Source organism: Grampus griseus (genome assembly GCF_964374135.1).
Source record: "Grampus griseus genome assembly, chromosome: 14".
In the NCBI taxonomy this organism is placed as follows: domain Eukaryota; kingdom Metazoa; phylum Chordata; class Mammalia; order Artiodactyla; family Delphinidae; genus Grampus; species Grampus griseus.
In genome coordinates, this window is record NC_139008.1 from 17,202,977 (window position 1) to 17,217,786 (window position 14,810).

General features: G+C 47.4%; 1 protein-coding gene across 1 annotated transcript in view; it reads right to left on the reverse strand.

Annotated features, from left to right (window-relative positions):
* Nucleotides 1-14,810, reverse strand: part of KATNIP (katanin interacting protein) — a 198,503-nt gene that overhangs the window by 171,830 nt on the left and 11,863 nt on the right. The window contains exon 2 of the mRNA XM_082670946.1: nt 6,286-6,347. Within this exon, the coding sequence (XP_082527072.1) occupies nt 6,286-6,347 (62 nt within the window). The remainder of the gene's footprint in view (nt 1-6,285; nt 6,348-14,810) is intronic.

The window sequence follows — 14,810 nt, forward strand, 5'->3', positions numbered from 1 at the left end:
TGTATCCCACATGCCTCGGAGCGGCTGGGCCCGTGAGCCATGGCCGCTGAGCCTGCGCGTCTGGAGCCTGTGCTCCGCAACGGGAGGGGCCGCAACAGTGAGAGGCCCGCGTACCGCAAAACAAAAACAAAAACAAACACTCATCTGAAAAAGCATATCCCCTGTGATCCCTTAATTCTATTTGCAAGAATTAACTTTTGGCTATTCCTGCACAAGTGTACCGAGATGCCTGCTCTAGAATATTCTTTCCAGTACTCTTATAGTAGCAGAAGACTATTGATAGCCTAGATTAGTCATTAACCGGGAACTACTCATGTATTTATGGACGGGCCCACGATCCTTTATATGTCATTTTTTTAGAAGCAAAACCAGATCTGAACTGACATGAAATTTAAAGTCTTGATTTACCCCACACAGTATGAATATTCTTATTTTCCTACAGATATATTAACATATTTGATTATAGAGTGCTGACCCAGGCCATACTGGGATGGTATTACTTTCTAAATTCTAAAAAAATGAAACACATTTGGCCCCAAAGATTTCATATAAAGGATTGTGTTTCTGTGGATTCACAGTGGAGTACTAGGCAGCCATAAAAAAGAATGGATGAGGGACGTCCCTAGCGGTACAGCAGTTAAGATTCCACACTCCCAATGCAGGGGGCCCGGGTTCAGTCCTTGGTTGGGGAACTAGATCCCCCATGCCGCAACTAAGACCCGGCGCAGCCAAATAAATTAAAAAAAAAAAAAAAAAAGAATGGATGAGATTTGTACTATAGAATGTTTTCTAAGACATGTTGTTAAGTGAAAAGAAAAATCCAGAACAATGTGTATTGCATGCTATCATTGTGTTCAAAGGCAGGAGGTAGAGGTAAGGGCAGAGGGGATAGATAGAATATTTCCGGAAGGACACAAGAAATTGATTTCAATGGTTGTCTCTTGGGAGGGCAACTGGGGGGCTAATGTTGAGTACTGTACCCCCTCAATGCCCTTTAGCATCGATTAGCCAGGTTGATTAGACTCTCTCTCTGGCCTCTGAGCTGAAAGAAGGAACAGCTGGGAGAGAGGAGCATAAAGACGACAATGAGGTACAGGGAGGGACCAGAGGGGAGCAGAGGCGTGTCCGTGGTGGCACACGGAGAGCTTGTTGGGATAGCCCCATCCCTGGAGGCACCCTGGATCCTGGCTTCCCTCCTTTGCTGTGCTCCCCTGAGAACCCAGTCTCCTCCTTTGCTTGGCAAGATGAAAGGCATCTCTAGTCCTTGCACCACAAGGCTCTGCTTAATAGCAGGAAGTGTTCGTATGTGTGCACGTGCACGTGTGCACACTTATGCGTGCGTGCAAAGGGAAGGCTTAACATTTTCTAGGTGGTTGAGTTAAATGACTTTTTCAGTCCTTTACAAAGTGAGCTCAACAGAGGAGTGTGCCGTCAGAAGCATTTTGCAGAATCTCCAATCAGCTGCACAAGGAGGCAGTCCATGATCACAGAAGGCCTTCAAAGTGGTTTACAGTGGGGGCCCCAGAGCTAGCCTGCCTGGGGCTCGCTTGACTAGGGGCGCACAGCCAGGAGCCTGGACGGCTGGAATGAGCCTAAAGTCCAGCTGGAGCAAGGGAGACCCCTTCAGTACTAAGTGAAATTGTGCTGCCTTTTCCTTCCAAGGCCGCGACTTGTCTCTCTGTTAAATTCTAGACACTCTAAGGAATGATTACAATTATGTAGCAACCAACACTTACGGAATGTTTACTATGTGCTATGCTAGGCACTTTATTACTGCCTTGACTCTGTATACTGAGTCTCCAAGGTGGGAATTATCAAATCAGGTGTGAGGGGTCAAGAGACTCCTCCAAGGTCACCTGACAAGGATTTGAGACAGAAGCCCATTGTGGGCACTAATTCACAGAGTTGCCTGGGGCCTCCATGCCTCTGTGCAGTAGCAGAACATGTCCCCAGCGCCATGTCTGTGAGCCCCAAGGTGCCATGGCCATCAGGGTGGACCCTAGTGGGGGGGGGGATGATGAATAAAGATTTCTTCCTCCACTGCGGTTTCCTGGTTTTTTTCTTTTTTAACACTGTATAATAAATTTACTTTCTAATGATTTTTGAGTAAACTACAGTGACCACGATTTCAAAACCATTAATAATTCATGACCAAGGGCCAGAAACACTACATAATCCCTTGCTAGAGAAGAAGTGGAGAATACTTTCACCAGCTACTTCAAAAGTATATACCGACTTCAAGCCAACCATCAAAGGTACATTTTTTCAGAAATGACTGTAACCCTTCCAAAACCTCGGTTAAAGCCGCCTCTTCCAGGAAGTCTTCTCTCTCTCCTCCAGCACCCGCTGGGGCTTTACCTGGGTCTCCTCATTCTCTGCTATGATCTGTGCCTGTCTGTGTCTGTGACGGGGCTGGAGAACCGAAGCATCCTTGGAGCCGGGCAGGCGTGCAGTGCGTGGGGAAGCACCGAGAACCAGGGGTTACTTAATAACCCGTAAAACGCTGCTTCTCATCCATGGCTGCACGTCGGAAGCACTTGGGAAGATTAAAAAATTCTGATGCCCGGGTCACACCCCCAGACATTCTGATTTAACTGGTTTGGAAAGAGGCCTGGACATGGGGGTATTTAATAGCTCCCCGGTGATTCTAACGTGCTGCAACATTTGTGAACTGTTGACATCAAGCACCCAGCACAGGGCCTGGCATCATGTGGGTGCTGATACCTGCTTGCTGTTGAGTGGGTGGGGGGTCGGGGGGGACAGGGAGGGTCCCATCAAAAGGGGGACATGTCCTCATCAGAAGCCATCGCCCACTGTTACAGGAATATTCCTTATAGGAATAAGGAAGGACTCAGTGTTGTCATTCTCCATTTTTCCAGAGAAGCCAGAAGTCAGCATTTTAATGTGAAATCTCCTAATTTTTGAATGCAGCTGCCTAATTTTTAAAAGCTGTAGTAGGGTATAGTCCAAATAAAACACATCTTTGGGCTGAACATGGCCTGGCAGGCTCACCGAGAACTTCCCATCCTCCCTTTGCTGTGCTGGCCCATGACCATGCAGGATGGTACCCAATCCCCACCCAGGATGGAAACTGCACATCCACCTGCCAAGGTGTGAGCTGGCCCGTATACCCTACCTCCGAAGGAACATGATGAGTGTCCTTGTCTGCCTGTTCTAACCAGCTTGTCTTTTCCTTGCCTTTCGCAAGGACAAAGCTTCCTCTATACCTGGCATCCTGTGTAAGCACAGAGTATCAGGAAGTGCAGATTTCACGACGACGGAGGGGGGGCGGTGGGGAAGGATGTGGAAAGAGGAGGTGGGTGGAAAGGCATGTTATAATATATCAGGATGAGCATCCTGGCAGCTTGCTATTAGTTTCTTTCTCTTGTTTTTCTAACCAAACGAAAGCCTTGTTAAGAAAGCACTCTCTTTTTCAGAGGGCGTGAAACCATTTTAAACATCTTTCAGGGTTAAACTCAGATGTTGTGATAAACAACCCCACTCTCCCTTTTTCCTCATTCAAGCATTTTTCAGAAGAGTGATCTGAAATGCTCTCGGGTGACTGGAATGATGGGAGTAGCCGGGAAAGCGGCAATTAGGGGAGTCCTGTTGCCAAGGAGAGAGAGGAGGGGAGGGAAAAAGTATCTCTGCTAGTTACCGGCTGCCCTGCTCCATCATGTTTCCAGAGAATTTCTTAATGTGGATAAATCGGATGCTGTCATTCTGCAACCAAAGGCCTCAGGTTTAAACAATTCATTCCTGGCCTAGGGGGACTGGTCCCCACTCTTGGTTACTTTTTTTAAAAAATAAATTTAATTTATTTTTAATTTTTATTTATTTTTGGCTGCATTGGGTCTTTGTTGCTACGGGCGGTCTTCCTCTAGTTGCAGCGAGCAGGGGCTGCTCTTCGTTGTGGTGCGCGGGCTTCGCATTGGGATGGCTTCTCTTGTTGCGGAGCACGGGCTCTAGGCATGCGGGCTTCAGTAGTTGCAGCATGCGGGCTCAGTAGTGTGGCATGCACGCCCTAGAGTGCAGGCTCAGTAGTTGTGGAGCACGGGCTTAGATGCTCCGCAGCATGTGGGATCTTCCCGGATCAGGGATTGAACCCATGTCCCCTGCACTGGCAGGCAGATTCTTAACTACTGCACTGCGAGGGAAGTCCCTCACTCTTGGTTACTTAATCGAGGGAGACCTGGTGCCTGCAGGTCTGTGCTCACTCCCATCGTGGCTCCTCCACCCTGAGGTTTCTGGAAGGACTTTGTGGAGACAAGGACACCTGCTCCTGCCTCCAGAAAAACGCCTCCACCAGAAAGGAGTGGGAAAACCCACCCTGGTTCAGCTTCTAGAGTGTCCACTGGGGCTGACATGGAGGTCTTTGCGGCAGCATCCAAGTTCCTAAGTTATCTCCCAGCCCTCATCCCAGGCAGGTCGATTCAAGAAGGAGGAAAGCCACACTGGCTCTTCTGGCTACAGCTGAGAAAGGAGGCAACAGGAGACAGGATGAAAGTCACAGCAAAGCACACAAGGCCCTTTGCAAGCCAACCCTGACCTGCCTCCTCAGAGCTGTCTGGGGTGAGGCCAACACCGAGGAAGCAGAGCCATGAGTTGCAGACAGAAGAATCAAGTCTAGTGGCCATTTTTGAGCCGCTGGACCCAGCTGAGCCAGAGAAATTCCCTTTTGTCTTTGGAATCAGGTCAGTTTACAGTCAAGAGTGTGAGTACTTAAGTGTCGACGAATTTCAGGATTGGTTGATATTGATGATGAGCAAGAAGCCTTCACACTCCTGCTCCCATCAGCCGCTAAGTAAGACTCAAATGTAAACTCCCACAAGCTTGGGTCTTGATTGAAGGGCCCTTCAGTAATTCATGGGTCCTAACTGCCACTTCCCACCTCAGGCTCAATGATCTTGCAGCTTTCCTTATTCATATATCTCTGCCTTTGTATACTTATTTTTTAAATGCATTTATTTATTTATTTTTGGCTGAGTTGGGTCTCCGTTGCTGCGCGCAGGCTTTCTCTAGTCGCGGCGAGCGGGGGCTACTCTTTGCTGCGGTGCATGGGCTTCTCATTGTGGTGGCTTCTCTTGTTGTGGAGCACGGGCTCTAGGCGCGCAGGCTTCAGTAGTTGTGGCACATGGGCTCAGTAGTTGTGGCTCGCGTCTAGAGCACAGGCTCAGTAGTTGTGGTGCAGAGGCTTAGTTGCTCCACGGCATGTGGGATCTTCACGGACCAGGGCTCGAACCCATGTCCCCTGCATTGGCAGGCGGATTCTTAACCACTGTGCAACCAGGGAAGTCCCATCTCTCTGCCTTTGACCATGCTATTTACTTGGTCTGGAAAACTACTCACCCTCAAGAGTTGGTCTTTACATCCGCTTTTCTGCAAAGCCTTTCTTGATACTACTGGCAGAGGCAGGTGACCCTTTTTCCGTATTGAAATCCCACTCTTTGTCCCTCTCTCCCTGTACTGGCACTCTCACACTGTATTGTAATGATCTCATTGCACATCCCTTCCAACTACGCTGTGCACACCCTGAGTCAAGGACTGTCTCTCATCCATCCCTTAGTCCTGGCCCTGGTGCCCAGCACGGCGCAGGTGGGCTCAGTGCAGTAAATTTCAAAAATTTCAAGAATGGTAAATTTCAAGAATGTGGTATATTTCAATATTTTGTAGCTCTTCCCATTAAGAGGTAAGGCCTATTCCCCCACCCCTTGAACCTGCATTGACCTTGTGATTTGCTTTAAAGAACAGAAAGTGGCAGAAGTGACACCATGCCAGTGCTAAGCCTAGAGCTCAGGAGTTCCTGCGTCTTCCAATCTCATGCTCTTGAACCCCTGAGCCCCCATGTGAACAAACCTGGCTGGCTTGATGGAGGATGGGAGAACATCGGAGGAGAACTAAAGCACCCTAACTGATGTTCAGGCAGCCCCAGGGCAACACCTCTGTTAACTGCAGATGCATAAGTGAGCCCAGCTGAGGTCAGCAGAGCCTGGCCCATCAGCAGAACTGCCTGGGGAAGCTGAGCCCAGATGGCTGACCCTCAGAATCATGAACTAAATCTGTGGTTGTTTTGAGTCACTAAAATCTGGGTGACTTGTTACACAGCCAAAGCTAACTGATACATTCGGTAAGAGATTATTACTATAAGTGACACTGGGTTGATAACTCCAGTTGAGAATGAGAGAAAAGAATAGGAGATCCAGGGATACTTAATCACCAGCCCACTCCCTCAGGTCTCTTTAAATAGAGTTGCCTCCCACCTGCCCTCCCCAGCGACTCATTTACCTCCTTTTTCTCCCGAGAGCAGGACCGGCTTCTCTCAGCCTTCTTCAGAGTCTGACCTGTAGCTGTTCAAAAACAGAAACAGAGATTAAGGCTGTTTTAAAACAGCTAGTTTATCACCACAAAAGCTTTTTATTTGCAAACCTAATAGATGGGACCAATCACAATCAAGTGATTTTAAGAAAATGTAGCCTATTATGATAATGGGAAAATGGCATACTCTTGAAATAGACCAACGGCAATGAAATGGTAATTCACACACTCATATTACTTGACTATAATGAACAAAGCCTCCACTCTTTAATCTGGAACATTATCTGCACTCTGCAAGGGCTGACAGACTAGTTTTTCCCAGTCGGATTACATTTTTATTAAATTGGAGTTATATAAAATGCCTTCCACTGTGCACATACACATAACCTTTGATGAGTGTGTGCCAATACACTGCACCAGACCCCCAAACTCGCCACATAGGTGCTGGTGCAGATGTGAATTAGCAGTAATCACCTGCATTTCACATAATGGGGCAATTTCAGAGAGAACTGTGGCTTTTCTCGGAAAACTGGAAAACTAATATTGAAGTTATGCATACATTTCACAGATGGACATCAGAATGTTTAAGTATGCTGTTCCAAGTGCAGTTTTTACAACTTCAATGGAAGTGTCCATTATAAAAGGAATCCTTGGTGGGAAATTAATGGATCGCCTTGGTTTTAAAACATAAGATGCGAGCCTCACTGCACGTTGCCAGTGTGTCTCCCAAATTGTCCAGCTTCACTCTCAGGTGGCTATTTTCTAGAGTACCACAACCATATGTCCCATTAGCCAGGAGCACTCTGAAGGCAGCAACAAAAAGGCTTAGTGATGACTTATTGAGAGGCGAGAGATGGGGAGCGAATCTGAGAGGAAAGACGCTTGTCTTTGGATGCGGTCACTTGCAGAGGGGCTCACAGATAGTGATAAAGCTCAGGTCAAGGGATGATGCTCTTTCCAAAAATGTGAGAATAAGGGAAAGAGCAAAGGTCCAAAGATGAACTTCTGGCACTGGCCAAACTTGGGGCCAATACATAAGAGGATGTAGAAAAGAGGCAGCTGTTCATAGGAGACCCCAGGATGTACAGTATCATGGTATGGTAGACATCTTTGGGGGTATCTGCTCAGCTCATAATGACACCCTAGACTTCTCCCTTCTCTCTTTTCTTCCTCCCCATCACCACAGTGGGGTCCTGTGGCAGCCATGACTGTACATGACCCCATACCCTGAACTTCATATGCTGCACTGGGTATGGGCACTTGACCCAGTTGCAGCCAATCAGAATCCCAGCCCCTAACACTGAAATTGATTCTGAGAGAGAGGATAGAGGGCCAGAGCAGGGCTACCTCCATGTGTGAGCAGCCACCAGCCACTGGCCTTGGGGACAGACTAACACAGAATGCCAAGACAGAATGAACAGATCTGAAACCGACTGCACGCTTGCCTTTGTGTTCCACAGACACCCACTTAGATTAGGTTCTCTGTGTGTGTGTGTGTCTGTTGCCTCTTTTTTTTTGCCTTAAGACAAAGAAGCTAGGGTTTAAAGATGAAAAAGAACCCAGGAAAAGATACCACTGTGACGGGGGATGTCGATAGTGGGGGAGGATTTACATAGGTGGACAGGGCATATATGAGAACTCTCTGTACTTTCCACTCAATTTCGCTATGAACCTAAATCTGCTCCATAAAATAAAGTTTATTAACTAAAAAAAAAAAAAAAAAAGCCCAGGATTTAGGGATCAGGTGATCCAGGTTGTTGTCAATCTTATCGTGACCTCCTGATCCCTGATGCTCTAGGGCAGGAGCTTGGGTGGACAGCTCCCCCAAACCCTCATCCACACCTGCTCTGGCTGTCAGTCAAGGCCTCAGGGTAGGCCCTAAGGTCGACCAGAGAGGATGACATACCAGGTAGTAGGCCACGCAATGCAGAGCCAGGAGCTGGGAGGTGGGTCTGGAGCTGGAAGGGCGCAGAGCAGACTGGAGGGCAGGAATGCTGTGCTGACAGGCCAGCGTGCTCTAGCAGCAAAAGCAGTGTTGAGGCAAGTAAGATGTCAGCAGAGCCAAGAAAAGCCCAGAGCAAGGGTAGGGAGCGGGAGGGAAACAGTGCTAGTTCGGGGGTGAACAGGGCAGACCCCAGGGTCCGGCTGAGGCCCTTCCTGTTCTGGTCAGACTCATGCCTGGGGATCCAGTCCAGTGGATCGCTGACCAGTTATGAGATCTTAGATAACTCACGAGATCCAACAGGTTCTCTATGGGCCATATTTTCTTCCTATTTTTTTTAAAATGAGGATTAGACTGAATCACCTCTGGGTTTGCTTTCCATCTCTAAAGTTCTTTTATACTAATAAAGAACAGTAAAAAACAAAAGATTCAGGTGAGCCATAAAAAGAAAATATTAATACAAAGAACAGAGAGCTTAACCACTGAAATTTGCAAGCAAATCTCTCTACTGGAGTTAATTAGAAGCTCCTTTATTCATTAAATTGGAAAATAATTTGCTTATTTTCCAATGAAGATAATTCACTCTAATTATGCACATTTGTTATCGAATGCCTCTGTCCTCGCCCCACCGAGCCCCTCTCTCCTCCAGGTAGCTCGACGTGGAGACGACTCCTTCTCCCCAAGGACAGAAGGGACCAGGTTACACTGTGCCTGTCTGCTGCACTTAGCTTCTCTGAGTAGCTAGCTTCCTACCTAGATCTCATTTTATCCTCACAGCGACTTAGGGAGGGGTGAGAAGGTGACATTAATATCAATATATGCTGCTTGCAAAATTAAGGGGGTGTTCCTCTGCATTTTGCAAGGTGACCTGCCAGCTTCAGCCAGGAAACAATAAATAAGGCCACATGTAAATACCACGTGTACACCTCACTTTAGAAAACAGATGTGTGCCTGGGGAAAAGAAAAAGGGACTGCATGGAATTGTCGTAAATATAATACCGGTCTCCCACTTAGGATTTCAGAGATATTTTATCTGCACTTAGGATTAATTTTCAGTGGTTAGAAGATTCTGACACTTTCGTTTTACTTTGCTTTGGATGCAGATAATAATATTCATCACTACCATTTAGAGGGAAGTTGTGTCTTCCTTGGATGTTAGCTTCTGAAGTCCTCAGGCACGGGAAAATCAGTGTCAAAATTCCCCTTGAAAAAGAGCCTTAGACCTCCTGTAAAGTACAGCCTCCAGGACACAGATTTCATACCCACTGTCGTTGACTAACGTGCATGGTAATATCCGGTGCATGCGGAAATGCATGGTGCGTGGTAAAATACACATGCAAGATGTAAGTTTATGGTATTTCTAATTAAGCTATTGATATTGTAATTATTCCCTGTTTTTCATCTTGGGGTAGGAGGAGAGGGCGGGGGCGGGGATGGTGGCAAGAACCAGGCACTGAGCTCCTGAAGCTTAAACCCTTAGTTGATATAGCTCCACTGTACAGGACACCTGCTATGGTCCAGGTTCTATGCACAGGCTTCATCTCCTGCATCCTCACAGACTCTCCTTTAGATCAGGGGTCAATACACTTTTTCTGTAAAGGCCCAGAGAGTAGATATTTTTTTAGTTTATAGACCATAAAGTCATGAGGTTATAAGGTCTCTGGTGCAACTACTCAACTCTGCCACTGGAGCGTGAAAACAGCCATAGACAATATGTAAACAAATGGGTGTGGCTGTGTTCCAATAAAACTTTATTCACAAAAACAGGCAGCAAGCCAGACATGGTACCCAGGCTGTAGTTTGCTGACTCTTGTTTCAGGTGGACAGAGCTATTCCCATTAGAACAAGCCAATGAAGAAATGAGAAACAAACTGAGGGTGAGTGATTGAGCTGCTTACTCAAGGCCAGAGAAGGGTAGCTTGTAGGTGGTCAGGCTCAGTGTGCTCCCAATGGCCATCATCACCAGCACCAGCACCAGTGCCAGCATCCTATCACCAGCGTCACTATCATCATCATCATTACCACATGAGCTCACCTTAGTCAGGGTTTCTCATGTGCCAGGTGCTGAGCTCCAAGCTAAGTACATGAACCAACTCATGTACTCTTTTTTTTTTTTAATTAATTAATTATTTCATTTTTTGGCTGCGTTGGGTCTTCGTTGCTGCACACGGGCTTTCTCTAGTTACGGCAAGAGGGGGCTACTCTTCGTTGCGGTGCGCGGGCTTCTCATTGTCGTGGCTTCTCTTGTTGCCGAGCATGGGCTCTAGGCACGCAGGCTTCAGTAGTTGTGGCACGTGGGCTCAGTAGTTGTGGCTTGCAGGCTCTTGAGCACAGGCTCAGTATTTGGGGCGCACGGGCTTAGCTGCTCCGCGGCATGTGGGATCTTCCCGGGCCAGGGCTCGAACCCGTGTCCCTTGCACTGGCAGGCAGATTCTTAACCACTGCGCCACCAGGGAAGTCCCTCATGTACTCTTTATAGCTACTTTATGAAATAGGTACTATTATTATCCCACTTTTCCAAGGTGGGCACGGAGACCCAAAGAGGTTAGGAAACTTGCCTAATATCACACAGCTAGCGAGTATAGGAGCCTGGATTTGAATCGGGGTAGTTTGGCTTCAGAGCCTGCACTCCTAAACACTAGAATACACTGCCCCTCGGTCAGGTTAAAGACAAGTCTGAGAAGGCCAGCATGTGCTAGAGAGGGAGTCTGACTTAAGGATTTCTTTCTGTGATGCAGCTTTTTAATGTACCTTGGACTCCTAGAGTAATTAATAAGGGGATTAGAACAAAATGATTCCCCAAGGGTCAAGGAAGATGGAGTTCCCCATTAGCCAGAAAACTGCCATTAAGTGCCAGATGTGGAAAGGCAGGTTGGCATCAGACACTCACGCCCATCCACTCAGGTACAATGCTCAGCCTTGGCAAGCAGGGCTGGGCTTTGGAGAATAAAGGCAACTCAGCGGAAATCCAAGACCATGCAGGGACCTCCCCATCGAAAAGGAGTTTTCAATGAAGAACTTGTTTCTCCCAACTGGGGTGATGGTGCTTCTACTAGGTTACCAAAACGAGCTTATTTCTCCTGCAGTCCAAATATAAGGGCTCACCCCGTTCTCATTTTATATATCTATGTAATTTAATTCAAATGGCAAATATCCCAGAGATGCCACTTAATCTTACCCATTGGATTGGCAAAATTCCAGAGGTTTGACAATGTACTGTTGGCAAGATCTGGGAAGCAGGCATTTTCGAGCACTGCTGGGAGAAATATAAAATGATACAGGCTCTGTGGAGGGGATCTTGGCAATATCTTCAAAAAGGCTTTTGGCATGGGCTTCCCTGGTGGCGCAGTGGTTGAGAGTCCGCCTGCCGATGCAGGGGACGCGGGTTCGTGCCCCGGTCCGGGAAGATCCCACATGCTGCGGAGCGGCTGGGCCCGTGAGCCATGGCCGCTGAGCCTGCGTGTCCGGAGCCTGTGCTCCGCAACGGGAGAGGCCACAACAGTGAGAGGCCCGCGTACAGCAAAAAAAAAAAAAAAAAGGCTTTTGGCAGTATCCCTTTAAGCTAGCAATATCACTTCTAGGGATCTACCGGGAAGAAATAGCTCCACAAATAGGAAACAAATGCATGCACAAGGTATTCACTGCATCATAATTTGCAATGGAAAATATTAGAAGTGACCTATAAGTCTATCACAGTGGGGACTGGCTGAATAAATATGGAGGATCCACACAATGGAAATGGAATACTGGGTGAAAGAATGGCAAGCTGGTAATATAACCATATGTTAAATGAACTCAAGGGGGAGATAGTTGACGTAGTATGCAATTTTTTCTCTATGAAAGAGGGAAAATAAGAATATATGCTCCTGGGACTTCCCTGGTGGTGCAGTGGTTAAGAATCCGCCCGCCAATGCAGGGGTCATGGGTTCGATCCCTGGTCCGTGGAAGATCCCACATGCCGCAGAGCAACTAAGCCCATGCGCCACAACTACTGAGCCTGTGCTCTAGAGCCTGTGAGCCACAACTACTGAGCCCATGCACCTACAGCCCGTGCTCTGCAACAAGAGAAGCCACCGCAATGAGAAGCCCGCGCCACAACAAAGAGTAGCCCTCAGCTGCTGCAACTAGAGAAAGCCTGCGCGCAGCAACAAAGACCAGATGCAATCAAAATAAATAAATAAAATAAATTTTTTAAAAAACAAAAAACACCTATAAAAACAGATTTCTCTAAAAAAATGGTACAAATGAACTTATATATAAAGAAAAGAATATATGCTTGTATTGGTTCTGTTTGTACAAAGAACCACGTGGAAGGCACATGCCCAAGAGCGACTTCTCAATGTAAACTTTTTATATTGTTTTTATTTTTGAATGATTTAGTTGGAACTTCTTCCTACTCAAGAAACTAAAATAAACTTAAAACATTAAATGTGGGGCTTCCCTGGTGGCGCAGTGGTTGAGAGTCCGCCTGCCGATGCAGGGGACATGAGTTCGTGCCCCGGTCGGGGAAGATCCCACATGCCGCGCGGAGCGGCTGGGCCCCTGAGCCGTGGCCGCTGGGCCTGCGCGTCCGGAGCCTGTGCCCCGCAACGGGAGAGGCTGCGGCAGTGAGAGGCCCGTGTACCGAAAAAAAAAAAAAAAAAAACATTAAATGTCCAAAAGGGCTAGTTCAGATTTTTTTAAAATATAGTGAGAAACGCTGTGGACACTCCCACCTAAGGTCCAAGGGTGTGGTCTGCGGAGGGAGACAAGGTAGCCGCCATGGACCTCGGGACCCCGAAGCATGCTCGAAAGGACACAGTATTTTCGGAGGACAAGCTGCCTTCTTTTAAGAGATCAGTCTGTAATGTGTGAGAGTTAAGAATGAAATGATGACAAAATATGGTTTCTGGACATTGAAACAACAGTTTCTGAGCTAAGCCAGTAGGCTGGTGGTGACCTGCTCGTTTACCTGAGGGCTAAGTTTTTTTTTTATGAAACGTCTAGACAAGATGAGAAAGGAAAAAGAAAAAAAGAAAAAAAAGGAAAGGAAGATTGAGACCTGTCCAGATGGCTTGTCTGGAACTCGTGGTTTCCTAGTGTTTACCGGGCATGGTCAGGTTCCTCCCCAGGTGATAGTTCTTGGGATTCCCTCACTAGCATATGCAACAACAAAGCCGGGAGGCTCAGAGGAGCAGAGTAACTTGCCCAAGGTCACAGAGCAATGAAGAGAAAGAACTGGGGTTAAGAAGCCATCAGCAGGCTGCTAATCCCGTGTTCACTGCATCCTGTGGCCCGCCTGCCTGCACACCTTCTTCACCTCCAGGAGTGCCAGAGCTCCAGCCCCACTGGCCTTTCTACGCCACCCCACACCCACCTTCAGCCCCATCCCCGCCTCCTGAACCTACAGCCTCTGCAGAGACACGTGTGGCAGGGTGGGGACAGGGCAGTCTGGCAAGCACCTGCCCAGCCTAAAGAGGAAGCACTGTTTGTCTCCAGCTGCCGGTTTCCAGGCAGGAACGTGGGCTCAGTTTTGTTGGGTGAGATTTTTCCAGAGAAGTCCAGTTGTATGAGAAAGCTTCTAATCTTTAAATGTTGACAAGTAATTAAAATTTTTTTAGAGCTCTGGACAGGCCCAACAAAAGAGGCCTCTAGTTTCCAACCTAGTAGACAACTAGGCAGAAGATGGGAAAATCTCCCACTCCTCCCGTTATTTCCTTATCTCAATGCCATGGACCCTTTTTGGGGAGGGGGAAGGGAGACCTCTTTAAGGAAATATCATCATCAGAACAGAATCTATTAGACAAAAAGCATGACTGTTTGGGAGCCAAGTAAACAAACACTGGCTCTGAGACACATTTTTCTCTTCAAATACTCCATGGGCACCTCCAGGCTGGTTCTGGGCCTTTAAGTTACATCCTGTCTTCTGAAAGCCCGAAACAATATCCCTGTCACTCTTCCTTTGCATTTTCTGTACAACTCAAATTCCCAGGGCCCAGTTTACTGCCAAATTACCTGAGATAAACAAGTCACGCTAAGACTCTCTTTTCCTTTCCAAACCTAAACAGCAGCTGGCAGCTAGAAATGGTTATTTATAACCTGCACACCGTTCCGCGCATTCGCTTGGTTTAGAAATGCTTAGCCGTGCATTCTTCAGCCAGCTTCCTAATCAGATGAGAGCCTGGGGACGATGCTGTGCGGTGGCTGAGAGGCTAGGCTCTGGGTCAGCCTGTCTCGCTCAGCCACTAATTACCTGTTTGGGAATCCTAAGAGTTCCAATTCCATTTTTAGGGTTAAGATAGTACAAGTGAAACACTTAGAACACTGCCCTGCACATAGTAGGTACTTAGCAGTTTCCTTCCACAGAAACAGCTGTTTGTGGATCTGAGGGAGTTCCGCTGAACTCTGCTGCCCAAACATATCCTGAATCTGCTCCTTCCTCTCTGTCACCCCTTTGTGTGCCCTGTCATCTTTCCAATAGCCACCTGGTAGGTCTCCACCCTCCACTATTGCTGGCTTTTCCCACTGCAGCCATCGAAAAATAAGGCCGTAAGTCCAAGTGATGACACCTGCC